This window comes from Sarcophilus harrisii, chromosome 4, assembly GCF_902635505.1.
Source record: "Sarcophilus harrisii chromosome 4, mSarHar1.11, whole genome shotgun sequence".
Lineage (NCBI taxonomy): Eukaryota > Metazoa > Chordata > Mammalia > Dasyuromorphia > Dasyuridae > Sarcophilus > Sarcophilus harrisii.
This window is the reverse complement of record NC_045429.1, coordinates 456,177,673-456,198,574: the sequence shown is the minus strand read 5'-3', so window position 1 is coordinate 456,198,574 and position 20,902 is coordinate 456,177,673. Positions and strand designations below refer to the sequence as shown.

Sequence of the window (20,902 nt, the reverse complement as noted above, 5' to 3'; positions counted from 1 at the left end):
AGTTATGCATTAAGATGCCTATCTTTGCACAATCCCCCTGACATATAATGTTCCCAACTTTGGCAAGCTTCGCCAGTTTGCTGTGAGTAAGCTAAAACCTCAGAGTTGTTTTGATTTCTCGGTCATTTGGTGTTCGCGTGCGTTCTTCCCATTTGGGGTTTTCTTGACAAAGATATTGGAATGACTTGCCGTTTCCTTTATAGTTCATTTTTACAGATGAGGAAACTGAGGCAAACAGGGTGAAGTGAGAATCACAGAGCTAGGAAACATCCAAGGCTGGATTTGAACTCAGGTCTTCCTGAATTCAGACCCGGGTGCTCTATCCACCGCAACCACCTTGCTGCCAAACAAAGTTGTTCCATATGTTTAACTAACTCGTGAGGTACCTAGGTCACAGCGGGGAGTGTATGACCAGGGCCTAGTCCAGGCCCTCATAGTTAGACACTCCAAGGATTTTACTTGGGAAAATACTCTTGGATTAAAATGCTGGTTGTTACAAGCTGATTTTAGAAAAGCCTAGAAAGATTTACACGAACTGATGCAGAGTGAAACAGACAGAACATACATTGAATACAGTAACAGCAAAAATGTTGTGATGGTCAACTATGAAAGACTCGGTTCTTCTCAGAGGTTCAGTGATCCCAGGCAATCCCAAGAGACTTTGGCCAGAAAATGTATCTGCATCCAGAGAAAGAACCAAGGAGACTGAATATAAATCAACACATACTATGTTCATTTCTTTTTTCTATTTTTTAATCTTTCTCATGCTTTTCCCCCTTTTGCTCTGATTTTTCTCTCCCAACATGATTCATAAAGCAATGTGTATTAAAAATAAATTTAAAAAATGAAAGAAAAAAATAAAATGTTGGTTATTAAACAAAATAAACCTCCAACATTAGATTAGATCAGAGCCAAAATAGCCTGTCAGCTCTGTGTGTCCTGGGAAATCTCTGTGTGCCTCAGTTTCCATCTGTCCATTGATGGTAAGATACCCTCTCAGGTCTGTGCTCACCTGGCCTAGGTCTGAACCCCTGGAGACAACTCCTTGTGACCTTTTGGCTCTTCTGCACACCTTTCCCTCCAACATGTGTCTTTTTTGTAATCTCTACAATCTGCTGGGTGAGAGCGAGAACCACAGAGCTGGTTGACAGTCTGAATAACCTCTCCCTTATCTCTGAGGTGAAGCAAGGAAGGGACCTGGCTGGTCCCTGAGTGAGAGAAAGAGCCTTGGGTTTCGTACGTGGGTGCTGAGCAGCTCCCAGCCTCCTCATCCAAATTCTGTCATTTCCCAATCTTCACCTGAATCCGGTCCTCTGTTTTGCAGAATTGATTACTAAAGGTCAGCAGGGTGAGTGACAGCCAAGACCACCGGACATTCAAACTCAGATTCAGGGGCTCCAAGCCCAGGATGAACCTTTCCCCCATCCTGGCTGCTCCTGCTCTGGCTGAGTATTTCCAGAACCCCAGGCTTTCCTGCAGAACAGCCTGCAAACAGAGGCTGCCATGGGAATTTTTAATGGAGGAAATGACCTGGAAAGTAAATTAGCCTCTTCTGACTCACCCAGTGTAGATGCCACCAGGCTCACGAAAGCACCCAGGGTAGCGGCCATTCTGGGCTCCCAAGGGGGTGGGATGAAACCTGGCTACTTCTGCAGAGAAACAGACTTAGTCTAAATTGGGGGATCGTCCTCCTAGCATCCATGAGTAGCCCCAGTTTCTGACCCTCTGACCCCCTATCTTTCCCTGGCTATGACAGAAACAGGTCTTTCTGTAGTCACCCTAGACTTCCAGAGCACTTAGAACCAGACTGAATCTAGCCTGAGAACTGGGAGGGACTTCAGAGTCCAACCCTTCCCCCCTCATTTTACAGAGGGGGAAACTGAGGCTGAGAGAATTCATAAGACCACAGCCCCTAAGATCTAGAGCAACCTCAGAAGCCAAGAATTATCTTTTCACTTTCCAGAGGAGGAAGCTCCCTTTCCTACCAAAAGAAACAAGGAAGGATGATAGAAAACTGACTCTGGAGTCAAGGAGACCTAGTTCAAATTTCACCTCTGATAATTACCAGCTATGTGATCCTAGTCAATCACTTCTGTGCTAGACTTTGTTTGTTTTCTTTTTTATTCTGTAAAATAACTCTCTGGACACTAAACTCCCTGCCAGCTTTAAAGCTAAGCCTTTGTTCATAGATAATTTCAGGAGAGGAAAGACGGGAGGTGACAGGCAGAAGGAACAGCTAAGAGCAAAGATGTAGAGGCAGGACACAGATTGTCATGTATGTGGAACAACAAGTGGCTAGTTTAGCCATGCTGTAGAGTGGTTGGGTGTCTAATGGAACTGGAAAGATGGACTAAAGCCAGGTGACAAAGGACTGTATGTGTCAAACACAGGAGACTGATCCTAAGGGCAGCAGGGAGCAATTGTAGGCCGTTGAACCAGGGAGTGATTGGGGAATCAGGTTAAATTGAGGAGGGGGAGACTCAAAGCATGGGGGTCAATGAGGAGACTTGCTACAGGCCGGACAAGAAAGAGGTGGCAAAATCCTAAACTTAGCTCCTGTCTAGATGGTGCAGAGAAGGCGACAAGCAAGCTGGCTATCCCTGTGGGCCTCAGTTTCCTTATCTGTAAAGTGAGGAGATATGACCAGATGACCTTTTTCCAGAACTGAGTATGGTCATCTGATTCAACAGTGCCTTTGGGCAGGGCCCTGTGCACGCCTGCCTCCCCCTGCCATCTTCTTCTCCTCCCTGTGCTTCTCCAGACAGACTTTGTGGCCAGAGGCCTATGGAGGGAAGGAGGAGGAGAAGTGACCCCAGAGACTAATCATTTGGGGAGACGCGTGACTAACGAGAGGGATTAATTTTAGGGCCGGAATGGCAGGCTGCCGAATCTGCAGGCTGTGGTCACAGATGGCCAGCCCTCTGGGAAATGGAACCCAGTCCCACTACCGCAAGATTAGGGCAGAGCAGAAACTGCTTTGTCATTCCCTATAAGGAAATGCAAGAAGGAATCAGGGAGAATGGAAGAGGAGGTAGGAAGAAAGGCCCCTCACTCTCCCAGCTTTGGCCCCCTCCCCAAGGGCACTAAGGACCCATGAAATGCCAACATTTCCTGCTCTGAAGCACATACTTTCTTTAAAACCCCCTTTCAGTGCCTGGGTCCTGAGTCCCCCCTGAGTCCTTGTTTGGGAAATCAAGGAAAGCAATGGAGTCATTTTAAAGTCAGGTTACATCTCTCTCTGGACAGCCCTGCCTCACAGTGCTCTCCATACTCAGTTGGGTAGGTCCTAATGCTCAATAAAACTCCATTAGGCTCAGTGTTGGAAAAATTACCCATGCATATGCTTTGTAAATAAAAAGCTCTAATAAAAAAAAACTCCATTAGGCAAGTCCAGTGATTTCTTAACTTCTTGGATCCTTAACTGCTTCATCGGTTAAAAAGGAAAGGGTGACTTTTTAGGTGATGACTAGCATAAGAGCATGGATTTAGGACTTATTGAGTGCAAGTGCTCATCACAGATTAGGAAACAGGTTAGTTAGGTGACTTGCTCAGTATGAATTTATATTCAGCAAAAGTCTGGGTGAAATTTACTCCCTGATTCCCCATTTAATGCCCTACCCACTAAGCCATGCTGCCTAGTTTTTTTTTTTTTTTGAGCTCAGAACAAGCTTCACAAAAACATGTCAGAGATATAGAGCAAAAAGAATATCCTCATTGACTTTCTAAAAATAAAATCAGTTTTTCAAGCAGATGTGATGGTGAAGAGAAACAGGAAAAACCTGATCCTAGGACCAGTGAGTTCTTTAAGCACAGGAGTGAGATGGAAAGAGAGAGTGCTTCCATTTTTCTTGGTAATCAAGTGCTATACTAAATTGTGTTTTTATGGCTGAGTGTAAATGTTGACTAAATGTTGACACCTTGAGACAAAGTCCTGGCTGTCCTGGCTTAGTTATAGCTCTTTCTAAGAATTCTTTTAGCTCTTAATCTTATGATCTTATGAACTTTCAGCTAAGAGTTACTGCTCATTACCTGAAATACAGCCAATTCAGACTTGAAGAGGAGATCACAGTATCAAAGATAAAAATATTCATACTTTAACCTATGTTGAAGGGACAAGCCTGCCAGAAACAATTTTTTCATTTATTAATCATTATTCTAGATCCAAATACCACTTTTCTTGAGACACACACATTCAAACTGGCATTTTCCTTGTCTCTCTTGGACATGCCTTTCTAATACAAGACCATTTTGAAGTAACATTTAAAGACATTTTGAACAAAGAAAATTTCATGTCACAATGAAACAGTTACACAGGTCCAAGTTAATTCCATCAAGTAGAATAATAACGTCTTAATCTTTGGGGCCTAACTCTGAAGAATCGTTTCCCTAAAACCACTCAATCCCTCTATGACCAAGGCATCTCCTTCCCTTGTTCCTCAAGAGATCTTTTCCTTTTCTTAGGCACGTCACAGTTCTACTCCCTTTAGGATATCGCGAAGAAGGTTATTACTCTTCCTTGTTCTTGAAAAGCTATCACTTAATTATATCAAGAAAGGAATCTTTTCCAGGTTGATTTGAGAGAGGGAAACCAGACATCGTTTTAGAATTGATAAAGGCTGGCAAAATTCCTCGGAAATGAGAACCAGGAGCAGCAGGCAGAAGCGGTGGAGAGGAAGCTCTAGGCTGGCTGTCAGAACCATCCTGACAATGGGAGCTCCCCTCAAGGGGGAGTAGGGACTCTCTACCTCATGTACAGAATGCAGCCTACCCCTTCCCACAGTCTTCGGGGAAAGGCTTCTGCCCATCAAGACATCCATCTCTTGGCCTGTGGGTTACACATCAGAGTGGGGAAAATACCAAGAAACTTCCAGCCTTCTAACAAATGCTTTGGATGGTTTTTTCCACCACTGCCACCACATTTTAGGTCTGGGCCCAAGCTAGGAGCCACAGGCCTTGCTTAGGCCAAGCTACTGCCAAAGAGGGCTTGCCAGCTCTTTTTGTGGAAGCAAAGAATTGGAAACTGAGGGAATGCCCGTCAGTCGGGTAATGGTTGAACAAGTGGCAGTATACGAATGTAAAGGAATACTATTGTGCTGTAAGAAATGAAGAGGGGGATGCTTTCAGAAGAATCTGGGAAGATTTATATGCAATGATATAAAAAGAAGTGAGTAGAATCGGAAGAACATTGTACTCAGCAATAGCAATATGGTAACGGCAATGCTAATAATATCCAGATGTGAAAGAGTTAGTTACTCTGATCAATACAAGAATTCATAAAAATTCCCAAGGATTTATGATGAAAAATGCTCTCTGTCTCCAGAGAGAGAACGGATACTCAGAAGACCTATTGATGCATTTTCCCTTTATTTTTCTTGGTTTCCCTCCCCCTCCCCGCTGCCCCGCTACGTGGCTAATGTGGAATTGTTTTAGATGACTTCATATGCATAATGGATATCATATTTCTTGCCTTCTCTATGGATGGGGGTGGTTAGAGGGAAAGAGAGAATTTGGACCTGAAAATACTTTTTAAAAATAATTTTAATAATTTGTTTAAAGAGTACTTAGGATGCAATCTTCTTCTCCCTTCTCCAACTGTCTCCTAGCTCAAGGCCCACCATAGTAAGAATTTACTAAGTATTTATGGTGGATGAAACTACAATGATTTTGGCAAAAATAATCAGTTTGGGACAAGGGAGTCTCCTGGCTTGCTTGGGAGACTGGAAGAGATTCCTCCAAACCAAAAGATTTGACGATGCACAAAAGTTTCTGTTTGATAAATGGTTTGGTGTCAATTGTATGGATGGAGAGGATCCAGGAGTCCACGTTCTCAGCTTTGTAGTTAGTGTGGGCAGAACACTGGACGAGTTACCGAGATGTCCCGAAATCATTACCGAGGTTGTAGGCTGGCTGCTAGCTCTCAGATCCAGAAAAGTGAATTGAAATGCAGCTGATGGGAGATGTCCAGGCTTAAAGGAGAAACCCATTTTTGGCTTTTTCTGTCTGATCCAGGCTAAGAGGAGAAAGGATTAGTTGTACGTAGAGTTCATAGAACATCCAGAACTCGGGATGTCAACAACAGAGACCTGACAGGAAAGGGGGAATTCAGAGTGATTTAAATCAGAGCAGAATTTAATCACTCATTTTCCTAATTGTTCAAAATATTCCCATAGGGAAGTAATGGACCTGGTTTTATGGAATTAGAGAGTTCAGAATCTCCACTAATAGCAGCTAATTGGTTCCATCTAAACAGAAAGCCTGTTTGTTTCTTCTTCTGTTCCTTTGGATTCTTGTCCTCCAGTTTTAATGGCTTGGCAGTAACTTCAGTGTATGGAGAGAGAGGGGATTAAAAAGGACCAAACAGGGCATCTTTCTCCCCTTTTTGGTTGTATTTTTTGTGCCCACCTGGCAAGGGAAGGAAGATGCCCTGAAATGAAGCTGCTCAGGGGTCCAGGACCTGTATTCCATAGCAGCCTGATGGAAACTGGAGACTCGGCCAACAATCCAGCTGTTGGAATCACCTAGAAAGTTTCTGGGGAGGCTGTGAGACAAATGAAATACATCAGGACAGGTTTGAAGTTCAGGAGGAGTGTAAGCAAAATCCTTAGCCTTTTTATCAAATGCTAGCACCCTCTGTTGGACCTTATTGAATCAAAACAAGAAGAGGATTCCAGCTCTATAGAGTTTGTCTTTTTGATTCTTCTGAGGCCCTGGCAGTGTTTGGGACATCCCTGGATGGGTGTCCATTCAGTGTTGGTGGAGTGAACATGGGGCGGGTAGGGATTTGGTCAAGATCCCTTTCCAAGTCAGCCATAGAACTGAACTTGGAATTCGGTTCTGACCTAGAAGGACACCTGCAATCTTCCTGATGCCTTTTTCTTCTAAAACTTGAGAAGAACCACCCTGAGATAGCTGAGCCCTAGGCTGAAGACATGATCTGGACTTGGGGTTCCCCATGCCCATCTGATCACTCTTTCTTGGAGCCCTTTGTTAGATCTTTAGCCATATCGTGTTCATCAATGGTGGATGAACTTGCCCAAGGTGATGTGGATTGTAAGTAACTGGACTGGGAATTGAACCCAAGACTTCTCACTTAAATACGGCAATCTTTTTATATAGTTGTTGCTTAATCAATGCTTGTTCACTGACTGACTGAACTGCACAACCCTGGAAAGCTTGTTGTCTTCTGGGCAGCTGAGGAGGTCTGGCCAGGGAATTTTCAGTCCCTCAATCAACATAGATTTATTGAGTACTTACTATGTACCAGTTACTGTGTTACATACTGGGATACAAAGACAAAAGGGAGACAGTTCTTGCCCTCAGGGAGCTTACATTCTAATAGGGAAGAAAACATAAATAGGCTGTCCCATGATACATGTAAAATAAAACAAGCACAATTCATCACCAATCTGCTTACTTTCTGATTGGTAATATCATTCTTAGAGAATTAACTGCCTCTCTAGCTTTGTTTTTTTAGTAACGCTGTGCTTCCATAAGATCAAGGAACTATGGGAAGCCAGGATATGCTTATATTTCAGAAGAGACATCAAAGACCCAGCCCTAGAAAAATCAAAGAAGTAAAAGCTCTTCTAGCTTTTTGCCCCATCTCCATCCTCCTCTTGGAGCCATTACTCATCTAAGAACCAGATAATTGGGCCCTTAATGATAAAACTACAAAATAAATATAACCATTAACCCCTGAGATCATTCTAGAATTCCATTTGGGCTAATCCCCTCTGAAATGAACTTTTTTGGGGTTTATTTTGTTTATTCAGAGACTTGGTGAAAAGCTCTATAAAATACAATAAATAATCAGGATGGGGCTTAAAAAGTATACAAGGCAGCTTTGCCAGGGAAGAAGCAGGAAGAGAAGTTTTGAGGGAAACCAGAAAATCCAAGAGGAAAGGGATTGGATGGGAAGCATGAGGGACAAGCATGAGCTACAGCGAGGGCAAAGGCAGATGGGAAAGAGAGTTGTGTATGAGAAGCCACTGGTAAGGATGCTCGTGTGGCTGTACCTTTGAGAATTTTGAGCAGAGACTAGAGAAATAGGAAGAGGTAAGAAAAGGCATTTATAATTAATCCTGATGGTAATAAGGAACCACTGAAGGTTACTGAAGAAAAGGAATGACTTTGTCTGTTCTATGCTTCGGGAAAGTTACTTTGAAACCTGTATGGAAGGATGAAAGACGTGAGGCAGAAAGGCTAGCTGGGAGGCTACGGCAATCATCCAGGCAGGAAGTGATGATGATCTGGATCAGGGGATGACATTGTGAGTGGGCAGGATAGGATATAAATCAGAGGGGTTGGGTGGTTAGACAAGATTTGGCAACTGATAGGATATGATATAGATGGTGGGTCAAGATCATGGGAAAATGGTGGTACCCTGGGTATCAGTGATAGAGAAGTTAAAAAGAGGCTTAAATTAAAGGAGGGAAAGGAACCCACATGGACAAAAATGTTTGTGGCAGCCCTTTTGTAGTAGCAAGAAGCTGGAAACTGAGGGGATGCTCATCAGTTGGGGAATGGCTGAATAAGTTATGGTGTATGAATGTTATGGAATATTATTGTTCTGTAAGAAACGACCAGCGGAAAGATTTCAGAGAGGCTTGGAGAGATTTACATGAATTGATACTGAGTGAAGTGAGTAGAACCAGGAGATCATTATAGCAATTTTAAAATGATCATTCTGATGGACGGGGCTCTTCGCAATGAGATGACGGATGCCAGTTACAATGATCTTGTGATGGAGAGAGCATCTGCACCCAGAGAGAGGCCTGTGGGAAGTGGGGATCACAACATAGCATTCTCACTCTTTCTGTTGTTGTTTGCTTGCAGTTTGTTTTCTTTCTCGTTTTTTCTCCTTTTGATCTAATTTTTCTTGTGCATCAAGATAATTGTATAAATATATATACATATATTTTACTTAACATATTTTTTACCATGTACAACATATATTGGATTACTAGCCATCTAGGGGAGGGGGCGGGAGGAAGCAGGGGAAAATTTGGAACACAGGTTTTGCAGGGGTCAGTGGTGAAAAATTATCCATGCATATGCTTTGTAAATAAAGTTTTAATTTAAAAAAAAAAAAGAGGATTAAATTTCAGGGAGAGCTCCTGGGCTCTGTTTGTACTTTTAAGTACTACTTGGATGTCCAGTTAAGAAGGGCCAATAGGAATTCAATAGGAAATTGATGACAAATAGCTGAAGAAATGAAATTGAGCAAGTCAGGAAAGCTGAGTATGTTTAGTCTTGCTGGAGGTGCCCCCAGGGAAAGGGAGTGGTGGAAAGTGTGTGTGTGGGGGGGAAGTGTGGAGCAGGAGCAGAAGCAAGGAGGGTGGGAGAGAAAGCAGAAGCAGCGGTGCACACTGGAAGGCGTTCTGTCTGAGGAGCTCAGAGACTAAGGAGCAGATCCCCTCAGCCAGACTAGGAGGGGCATCGGGGCCCAGCCACAGGTGAGACCCCCGGGCTCCAAGTGTTTTTCCTTGAGCCAGAGCTCAGGGCCAGGCCAGTTGGCAGTACCCACGCAGATCTGCAGCTAACTAAGCTGTCAGCCTCGTGACCCCCAGCTCTTAAGCTGCTAGCTTGCTCTCAAGGTGGGCCTCCCCCTCAGGATGGGATGAAACTGGACAGGAAAGATAGGATTGAAGAGGGAGTAGAGGGAATGAGGCATTGAGTCCAGGGGACCAGGCTAAGGAGAAGATCTCTAGGGCATCTAATCTTTATGGCCTGGCCTGTGAGATTTCTGTGTCATTTGGCATTCCCTGTGTGGAAGCCCCTTCTGCTAATGGGCAAGTCTTCTCTAAGTTCTACTCTTAGAGATGGCCTAGGTCTTGAGAAGGTATGTGACTAACCCAGAGTCACACAACCAATATGGGACAGAAGTATCAATCTTCCTCTCATTATTATATTATCCTTTAAATGACTTCCTTGGAGATGGTGGTGGGAGGTAAAGGTATCAAATGTCACAATAGAGAGAGTATAGACAGGACTAGTTTTCAGGGGACCTGGATTCAAATCCTTGCTCATGTGATTCCAGGTAAGTCACTTAACCCCTCTGAACCTCAGTTTCTTCCCCTGTAAAGGAAGGAGTTGAGGAGTTTAGCTCAATGACCCATGTGGTCCCTTCCATCATAAAAGTAATGATCCCAGATGGGAATCTCCAAGAAATTCACATCCCAGGAAATCCTGGATAGAACATCTGAGGCTCAGGGATCTTTGGGCTAGAGGGGAGAGGGGAGGAAGCAGTTTGCTGTATCCAGAGTCCCCTCCCAGACATGGGGTTCATACTCAGCTACAACCTGGTACTAGGAAGATCTTTTTGTTCTCTTGGGGGACTCCAGACTGCCTTGATCTCACTTCCTATCAAGGAAAGTCCTGGGCATTTCTGTGAGCATCAGGAAGGACCCTGTTGAGGAGGGGGAGGGCCATCCTTTGCCACCTTGTCTTCTTTGGCAAGAGCAGAAGGGAAGGGGCCACTTAGCCTGAGGCATGATATTTTCTGGAAACTGACTCAGGGACGTGTTACACTAGAACCCGGCATCCAAAGCCAGAGGGCTCGAAGTTAAGTCCCAGCTCTGTGACTGTGGGTGGAGCACGTAACTGAGACTTAATTTTCTCATCTGTTAAATTAATACATTTTTACTATCTAGTCTGCCATGGACTAGAGATGGTTAGTAAAAGGATTATAAAGTGGCTGAATGGTTGGACTCTAAGAGTAATATTTAATAGCTCAGCATCAATTTGACAAGAGATCTGTGGTAGAGAGGGCAGGGCTCTTTGTTTGGACCTTGGAGATCCCTTTCAGCTTCAGATCCATGACTCTCATTGGGATCCTTGTCGCCTTTGGCAGTGTGGGAAAATGGAAAGGACTCCAAGCAGAAGTCAGTAAAACAGAATTCTGGGATAAAGGGGAATCAACGATGGATCGAAGGAACAACCGACTCAGTGTTAGACATTTTCTAGAAAAGGACCCACTTTGGCTGGAGTTAGAGGGCTTGATCCTCTCTGGACACCCTTGCAGGGCAGCTGTAATCCTTCTCAATCTCCTACCAGAAGTAATGATCATGGTGGTCTATGGACCACCATTTTCTCCTGCATCTCTAGGTTTTAATGTATCCTAGCTGGGGAGGAGGATGTCTCGGGACTCGGAAGTAATACCCAGAACTTCCATCCTGGAAACCACTCCTTTGAGTCTCAGTTTCCTTGTCTGTAAAACAGAGATGATAGAGCAAAAGAGCCAGACAAAGAAAACCCCTTCCTGGAGGTAGTTATACTTGCTATACTTGAAGTGAAGATCAGCCCAAGGGCCTTATTGAAGAGAAAGTATGGCTCCCGGGGTCTGGTTATTGATCTGAAAGTCAGAGTTCATATACTTTGTAGCAATAACCCAGATATCTCTAAGTTACTACTATACCCCATGGTTGCATTCTAGCTAGACATTAACATGAAACAGTTACTAGCAGTAACAATGTTTACTGCCACACAGTCACAAAGTGTCTGGTCTGGGATACTTTGTATCTGCTCTGGGATACTTTGTTCCTGTTCCTTGCATCCATCAGCAAGGTGATCGGGAATTTCTATCAGACAGGGTTTCCCGAGGCTCCCATTCCCCTAGGTGACTCCCAGATTTATGGCCTCCTTGTGCTAGCAGCGCTTCTTAGATCCCACTAAGGTCAGCGAGAGGTCAACGCGTCCTGTTCTCAAGCTTGGTTATGGAACGAGTGCTGAGCCTGCATCTTTGAGCGAGCCAAGTTCCCAAAGTAATTAACCCTTGCGAAGCTCTGGGCTGTTCCTTCTGTCACTTACTGCCATGAAGCCAGGTGAGAGCTGAGTTAAGGCCTCAGTTACACATCGTCCAGCTGTATGATCTGGGGAAGTCTCTTTCCTTCCCTTAGTTATTTCAGGCGTAATCATAATAAGAGCTACTTCACAGAGTGTCTATCAAACAAAATATCTGTCAAGTGTTTCGGGGCTCCATAAATGCTAGAAATGGGGGGAAGGGCTGGCCCTGTAATTTCATTGGTGCAGGAAACTCCCCCCACCAAAGCAGATCGGCATCTTCTCGGCATCTTCTGGTTTTAGAAGTCAGGGGGTGTCAGAAGCAAGATTTGAACCCAATTTCTTCCCCCTCTGAGGCCATAAGATTTGTCGTTCTATTGCTCAGTAATATCCCATTACATTCGTTTTGCTTAGTCGGTCCCCAACTGATGGGCAGCAACTGTTTCCAGTTCTTTGCTACCCAAAGAGTGCTATGATATGGATTCCAGTATTTGTGGACCCTTTCTTTCTGTCCATGACCTTGTTGATGTGTGTGTGTATACATACATACATACATACATACATGGGGTCTTTACATATGTGTACATGTATATCTGCTTAGCACTAGATGGAATCTCTGGGACAAAGGGGGTGGATCTTTGGGGCGCCTTTATTTGTGTAATTCCAGATTCCTGTCACATCTGTCTATTTGCTGGAGTTGAGGTCCCACGGCAGTTTTGATTTTCGTTTCTCTTACTGTGATTTGGAGGATTTTTTTCAAATGGTTCTTTGTGGTTTACTGCTCTTTTGAGAACTTTGGTCAAACCCTCAGACCATCCATTTCTTTATTTTTTCATTCTGGTTTTAACAAATGGTAAGTAAAGTGAGCATTTTTAGGTACAAAGTAGAATAGAAAAATGAGGAGTGTACGTGCACCTCCAAACTTCTTTAATGCCCTGCCTCCGTTTCTTTTCAGGTTTATAAGCAGCACAATATGTAACACTCAAACTCAACATTCAGTCACGTAACTCATATTCAGCACGCAACTCTCCTGCTTGTCTCCGATTCTTTCTGGCTTTTCAAAAATCTTTCAGTGACCCTCTTTTGTTTCTTTGCTTTCTTTTTTGGGGTGGGGCATATCACTCTACTGCTATCCCACTTTTCCCTCCCAGCTCCCTCTCCAAAACAGAACCGTTGTACCAAATGTGATCAAGACAGACAGACTCCCACATTGGCTGTATCCAAAAATATGTCTCTATGCCTCTGTCTGTCTCTTTGTCTCTGTTTGTCTCTGTCTCTATCTCTCTGTTTCTGTTTCTCTGTCTCTGTCTCTGTCAGTTTTTCTATGTCTCTGTCTCTCTCCTTGAGTCCCTGGAGCTCATCTCCTCTCAGTCAGAAGAAAAGGATTGTGCAGATGGGCCTTGACTTGTCCTGCTCAGCCCCAGGAGGCAGAGCCAGGAGTGGGGGAGGAGAGGGAGTTACAAAGAATACAATTTAGGTTGAATATGAAGCACTGCCTGGGAAGGTGGATCCCCCCCCCCCCCCAGGAGAGATTACTTGTCAGGGATATTAGAGACAGAATTCATTTGGTCAATGGATTGGACAAGATGGCTGCCAAGGTCCCTTCTAACTCGAAATGCTCAGTGTCGGCGTGGTGATAGTCTCCATTTTGTCTTTGCCCCAGTTTTGGAGGATGAGGCAGCTTTTGAGCCAATACCCCTCCAGGTCCTTTTGATCCCCTTTCCTCCAGTCTTCTCCATGAGCCTGCCCTTGCCATTATTCCTCCTCTCTCTCCCTAATTCTCAATAGCTCCTTGCTCTCCTTATCCTATTGCCCCAAATCACTCTTTCTTTTATTTTTTCCCAAGGTAATTGGGGTTAAGTGCCCAGGTTACCCAGCTAGTAAGTGCCAAGTGTCTGAGGCTGGATTTGAGCCCAGTCCTCCTTACTCTAGAGCTGGTATTATACCCACTGTGCCATCCTTGGCAGCATTGTTCTTAAATAACTTAAATATCAACCACTCTTTATCCTCTCTTCTCCCGGCCACACTCTCAGTCAAAGCCGTCTACACTGCCCTTCTCCACAGGCACTTGCTACCTGGCTTCCAGGCTGGCCCCACCACTCCCAGGCCTTCAGAGAGAGAACCCGGTGCATCGTGGTCAGTGTTCCTCCCCCTTGGTCTCTCTGTGGCATTTGGTATTAGGAATGGCCCTCTCCTTTTGCATTCTCCTCTTCTCAGGTTGTTAAGGCCTGGTCTTGTCCTGGCTATCCCCCTCCTCCCCTCTCCCCCCCCACCATCATTCCCTCTCAGTCTCTTTTGCAAAAATCATTATTTACTTCCGGCTTCCTCTGTAGAGATCGCTCAGGGCTCTGTCCTGGACTCTCTCTTTTATCAGGACTTCATCAGCTGCCATGGGTGGCTGCAAGTGTTAGATCCCCAGCCCCGGTATCTCCCAGGAGCTCTCACCTGAGCTCCAGCTCCCCTCGGCTGTGCCTGCTGGATGTCCCATGTAATCTCAGAACTGGACTCTCCCATTGTCCCATATTAACCCTTCCCCCACCTTCCCAATGTCTCTCCGGGGTACCCAGCCTTGTGACCTGGGAGGCGGCTGGGTGGCGACGGGCCTGGGAGCGGGAAGAAGAGTTTCCATCCAGTCTCAGACATTTATTAGATGTGTGATCCTGAGCAAGTCACTTGGCCTCTGTTTGCCCGGTTCCTCATCCTTTCAGTGGAGATAAGAACAACATCCAGGGTTTTTGTGAGGATTAAATGAGAGAATCATTGTGAAGCCCTTAGCCCAGTGCCTCGGATATAGTGCGGGCTCGATAAATGTGAGCCCTTAAAATTAGTAGCTTTTCCTCTCTGCTCCTCTCTCATTCATTCTCTCCCCTTCCCGGTATCTTAGGTTACCTTTGACATGGACAAAGGACTGGCCTTCCCTCTCCGACCTCAATCTTAGGCTAAAGGGCCTCGGGCTGGCAGAGAAGGGTCTGCTCATCTAGATTAAAAGAAGTGTTTTGCACTTCAAAGTGCCTGCTCAACAACGAGGGGGATCTGATCGATAACCCTGACCTATAATCTATATCAAACATCTGCCATTGTAGCTTTCCTCCTGTAAAGGCCAGTCCCTGTTTAATGTCAAAAAGTGACAGCAAGAGGGAGCAAGAATGCTTATAAGGCTGTCCCTACTTCAGTTGGGCACGGAACCGGGCCAGAATGCTACCGGAGGTCCGACCCGGCTCGGCTAAAATAAATTTTCTCTAAATGATGAACCCCTTGGCCCTCGTGAATTTTATTGCCTGGGCTATTGCACCTTCTCACCATCTTTTTTCTTCTACCACATGACATGAAATCACTTTTCACTGGGACTATTGCAATGACTCCTAACCGGTCTCCCAGTTACCCTTCTCACACTCCAAATAATCCTCCCCACAGCTGCTGTCCGAGTCACATTAAGGCTAGCAAGTCAGAGTAAGGCTCCCCTGCTGAAGAAGACTTGAGGCTCCCCCTGTCCAGCTCCAGCTGATTTTTTCTTCATGATTTGCTCTTACTGGCAACCGTACGTGATCGACACCTCCCCCCCCCACCACCACCACTTTAAATTCTAGATAAATGCGTCCCCTTGCGGCTGCTCAAACATATCTCCATGCTTTGCCCAGACTTCTCCCCACCCTCTTCTTTTCCCTTTGCCTTTCCTTAGAGATAGCTCCAATTTGTACCCAGCACCCAGTAAAGTATCCTGCATATAGTAGGTGCTTAATAATTGCTCACTTGATTGTGACTGAAGTCAGTTAAGATAAATGAAGTCATTTCAGTTCAAGAGGAGCAAGTGCTGGAAGTTTCCCTTCCATGTGGCCAATGAGCTGGATGAAGGAGGGGAGGCAGGAAGGGATGGGCTGGGAGCCACAAATCTCAGGAACCAATGAGTTTGGGCAGGCAGGTAGCGACCCCTTCTTCACAGAGTATTGACTGAATTGTTCTTCCCTGCAGAAACGGTCCAGGATGAATGGCACTGAGAAATGTCCCCATGACAACAGTACCCATTTTCAGAAGATGCAGACTGTATACATGATCATCTTGCTGATCCTGGGCATTATGTTCAATTCCTTGGCCCTGTGGGTGTTCTGCTGCCGCATGAGAAAAAAATGGACGGAGACGGTCATTTACATGACCAACTTGGCCGTGGCGGATCTCTGCCTGCTGTGCGCCCTGCCCATCATGCTCTACTCCCAAAAACACATCAAGGAAAAGGACACCGTCCTGTGCCAGGTGTCCCAGAGCATCTACCTGATGAACAGGTACATGAGCATCAGCATCATCACCATAATCGCCGTGGACCGCTATGTGGCCATCCGCTTCCCCATGCAGGCCAAGAGGCTGAGGTCCCCGGGCCGCTCCGTCGGCATCTGCGCTTTGCTCTGGGTTCTGGTCATCATCTTCACGGTCACCAGCGGGGCCAAGGAGATCCAAGAGGGCAACTTCTGTTTCCACAACGAGAAGCGCAAACCGTCCAACCCAGCCATATCCTCCGTGCTCGGCTTCTACATTCCCATGAGCATCCTCGTTTTCTGTTCGATCCAGGTGATCGTGAACCTGGTGAGGAAGAAGAAGACGGATGCCCACGAGAAGAAGGTCATCCAGAAGGTCATCTGGATCATCACTGCCAACCTGCTGGTCTTCCTGGCCTGCTTCCTGCCCTTGTACGTGACCTTGAGCGTCCGGTACGTGTTGCAGATGGAGACTTGTTCCAGCAAACGGATCTGGAGGAACGCCATCTTTATAACCTCCCAGTTGGCCAACGCCAACTGCTGCCTGGACGCCATCTGCTATTACTTTGTGGCAAAGGAATTCCAGGAGGCGTCGGTTCAGACTATCTCCTCTTTATCTAAATCCCACAAGCTCCAAGATTCAGTACAGACATCCAACGCTTAGCAAGTGTAGACGGCAGAGCGGCTGCAGCCATCAACCCTGAGGTGGACTGGAGAAGGAGGGGCTTCTGATCTCAGAGGACCACATGCTGTGCTGGTGCTTCCAGCTTTACCATCACCCCCCAAGACCCAGAGTCTAGTCAATCTAGATCTCCCCTCTAGCTTGTTGTATGATTTGGGGCAAACAATCTAGCTTCCCTGGGTTTCTATTTCTTCATCTGTAAAATGGGCTGAAGGCCTCCCAGGATTGTCCCAGGGATGGAAGATGATAGCCATGGGAAAATGCTTTGGCAAAGCAGCCTTGTGTGATGGGGGAAGGTCTGTTTTAGCTTGGATACAAATGCAAGCTAGACCATGACATTGTTGAAAGTAAAAAGCTTCGCTGGCTCCCTATCACCTCTTAGATAAAACCAGCCTTTTGCCTGGGACTTACGTCCTTCCCAAAATAACCCGGCTCTCTTCCCAGAGGAATCACACTTTCCTCCCTTTCTTGGACAGTGCATTGGAGAGAGATGGCTCTTTTTGCCGGTCCCCAGCCATCACTCACCTCTGGACTCCGGGCCTTTGCCCAGGCTGTGGCTGCTGTAATCTCCAGCTCGCCTTTCCCGATGCCTCCTCGTCAATGTTTGCATCCTGCGGTCACTTGGATGTATTTGTATGTTTCACGTGGGCGTATTTGACCTTGAACACGGTACAAGCTTGGAATGACCGTGACAACAGTCTGGCTTTAACCCCGAGTCCTCAGGGCCCAGCACCCAGCTGGATCTTGCTACACGCGCTCCCGCCATCCCCATGTAGCCTGTAAACGCCATTGTGCTGAGATTCTGCGCCCCTTGGAGCTGCTCCGAGCCCGACAAGTCCTCCAGGGTCTTTGGGCACGTGTTAGTGTCATTTGTCCCGTATTCTTGACCTTGACCTCAGGGAGGTGAGCGCCTAGATTTGTGAGTTGGAGTGAGGGCGGGGCAAAGCCCCAGTCTCACTTTCCCCTCCAGAGTGGAGGTCTCTGGGCCTGGGGCCAGACCAGGCTGTCTGGGTCCTTAATAAACGCTCTTTGAATTGAGTTGGAATCGGAGCAGCCTCAGCCCTTTGGGGTCTTCAATTCCCTTCTTCCCTACTACATAATCTGCACTATGTAAGGCACGCGCACGCACACGATCCCGACACACACCAGACACAGACACAAGTTTTCACACGGTCGTGCGTGCTCACAATATACAGAAACACTGTGCGCAAACACAACTCGTACATATGAACAGCAGTTTGCACACGTGTGTAACACGCATATATATATGTACACGTGTGCATTACACAAGCACCACGTGCATGGTGGGCGCCCACACGTTCCCCCCTTTCCCGGCACCCCCCACTCCCCTCTGCCTCAGCTGCTGCGCTTGGGGTGGGGCTGCAAGAGGGGAGGTCTGGGCCCGGGGCGTTCCTGAGGGATGGAGTTGGAGAGAGCCTGGATTCTGGGACCTGCCCTGGTGCGCCTGGGAAACTCTGCCAGAGGAAGGGGGTAGGGGCTAGAAAGAAGCCTGACATCTAGAGACGTCCTGTCTAATCTGACTTCAGGTGAACAAGCCAGCAGCCCCGCGAGAGAAGAGAGGGCTGACCCTGAGCCCGGAAGCTCCGGGTGCGAATCCTGCCTCAGACATCACCTGTTCCGGTGACTTTGGACAAGTCACTTTCGGTCTCCGAAGCAGTTTCCTCATTTTGCAAATGAGGGAGTTAGAGTCTCAGTTGATCCATAAATATATCTGAATTCTGGAGGACCAGGGGGCTGAGCTGGGCCAGTGGCAGTAACAGCAGCGGCAGAAGCAGCAGTAGTAATAGTATAGCAGCAGTAACAGCAGCAGCACTAGCAGTAGTAACAGTAGTAGCAATAGCAGCAGCAGCAGTAGCAACAGCAGGAGTAAGAGTAGTAGCAGCAGTAGCAACAGCAGGAGTAAGAGTAGTAATAATAGCAACAGCAGGACTAGCAGTAGTATTAGTAATAGCAACAGAACAACAGCAGTAGTAATAGTAGCAGCAGCAGCAGCAGCAGTAGCACAGCAGTAATAGTGATAACTGCAACAGCAGCACTAGCAGTAGTATTAGTAGCAGCAACAGCAGCAGCAGCAGTAGCACACCAGTAGCAGGAATAATAATAATGGCAACAGCAACAGTAGCAGTAGTAATAATAGTAGCAGCACACCCGGCTCCATACTTTGTATCCACAGAGAAGCGATGTGACACCTGTAGAGAGTCTCAGAGTGAGAAACATGTGGCTTCTGGGCCAGCCTTTGACATTCTGACCGGGTGATTGCGAACAATCTTTGGCGGGCTCCCGGACAACTCTATAAGACTGAGTTATATGGCCGGTGCCGTTCCACATTGGCAGAGGGCCTCTCACTCAGAACATTGAGTCACTAAACGTCGTATTTATTTATTATTTTGTATTTGTATGAACGTGTTACTTCCGCAGTAAGTGGCAGGTTCCTTTCTGTCTTTATCTGACAGCTGCCTCGCAGAGTCTGGCACCTGGAAGGGACTCACTGGATGCTCATTGACTAACTGATCTAATCTGAACCCTTCACTTTATGGATGAAATGCTTGGGTCCGGAGACAAAAGAGTCCAGAGACCAAAGTCACCCAGCCGGTCACTGACACCAGATCCCCAGCTTCAAATTTATCATCTTTTCTACTCATCTAACACCTAAAATATTAGGCTAACCTACCTTTTTTTCTTCCTGTGTATTTAACTTCAGGCAAGCCTCTTCCTGTCTCTGTGGCTTAGGTCCTTTCTCTTTCAAAGGAGGGGTTCAAAGTCCTTTGTAACTCAAGATTCTATTTTAGTAGAGTTTGAACTGGTCTCTGGAGGCCTTCCTAGGGAGTTTATTCCCAGAAAAACTCTGGGGATTCCAAAGACTTTTAGGAGATTGTTACAAGTTGAGTTACTGGATGCCATCTTACATTTGTTTTGTCAAGTGTATGTCTATGTGTATTCTATTTAGTGTTCCTTTGGTGTATGTGAAAAATAAATAGCTGTCCCATACTTGATTCATGTGGTATGTTATTTATCTTTCTATCGCTCCCTTTTGGGGACATCCTAGATATGAATCTAAACCTAAATTTAAAAAAATTGTCCTTGGGCCATCAGGTTTGGGGGTTGACGAGCTAAAAAGTACTCTCAGTGGAGGCTGGGCTCCCCTCAGAAATGAACTAGGGCCAGACCATGTGCTGGTCCCTAGGAGAGGGATTTCTGAGGGAGAGCGACAGGACCCAGCATTCCCACTCTGTAGACCCCAGAGCTGTTCTTCCACTCCCTTACCCATCTGGGAAATGCCAGCCCTGGCCAACCATGTCATTCTTTTGCTCTAATTTCATTTAAAACCAGATTCCCTACTCAAGGGAGGCACAATAAAAGAACCTGCCCTGCTCTCAGAAAAGAACAAAAATATCTCCTAGGCCTTGAGACCCAATTCTGGTGCTGGCACTGCTTCCTCCAAGAAGCCTTCCCTGATTTGACCATTTACTCTCTATCCTTTGAAATGACTTTTCACCCTTTAGGATGCTCTCAAAACACTAGTGAATGGAAAGGAACACTGGATTTGGAGTCAGGGATTCTGAATTCAAATCCTGTCTTTTTAATTTGTTCCCTATGTGACCCTGGATAAATTCATTCCTTTCTCTGGGCCTTCCATTTCCTCATTTATTTAATAAGAGCTTGGATGAGAGCCTTTGAGGCTGCCCAGCTTTAGAGGCCCTTCCTCGAGATTCCCCTCCGAGGCTTGAGCTTGGTCGTAATTTGGAACCTTATTAAGCACATAGTATGTAACAAGCAGGAGGCAACTAGGTGGCTGCCTTGGAACTGGTCTGAAAATGGAGGTTCCAGAAGGAAGCAACTGATTCTAGAAAACGAAACGGGGAGTGAAGGGCACTTCCTGTGTGAGAAGTCCAAGGTGTCCAGAGTGAGGAGGTTTTGCAATGTGAAAGTGATGCCATCTGAGGGCGTTGAGAGACAGTGCAGTGGTTAGAGTACCAGCCCTCGAGTCAGGAGGGCCTGAATTCAAATGTAGCCTCATACACTTAAGAGTTGCTAGCTGTGTGTCCAGGTGTGTCACAGGTCACTTAACCCCAACTGCCTCAAAAAAAAAATATGTTATCCCTCTTAGCAGCTTTAATACCTTAACTCCCAATGGTCACTGATATGCAAGATCTATCTAACCCCAAAGCTT

The 20,902-nt window shown here is 46.1% G+C and overlaps 1 protein-coding gene across 1 annotated transcript in view; it reads left to right on the top strand.

Moving 5' to 3' along the window:
• GPR35 (G protein-coupled receptor 35) overlaps positions 1-18,571 on the top strand; it is a 35,401-nt gene extending 16,830 nt beyond the window's left edge. Inside the window, exon 2 of the mRNA XM_031968168.1 lies at positions 15,751-18,571. Coding sequence (XP_031824028.1) covers positions 15,763-16,692 — 930 coding nt within the window. The 5' untranslated portion in view covers positions 15,751-15,762 and the 3' untranslated portion in view covers positions 16,693-18,571. The remainder of the gene's footprint in view (positions 1-15,750) is intronic.
• The last annotated feature ends 2,331 nt before the right edge of the window (positions 18,572-20,902 follow it).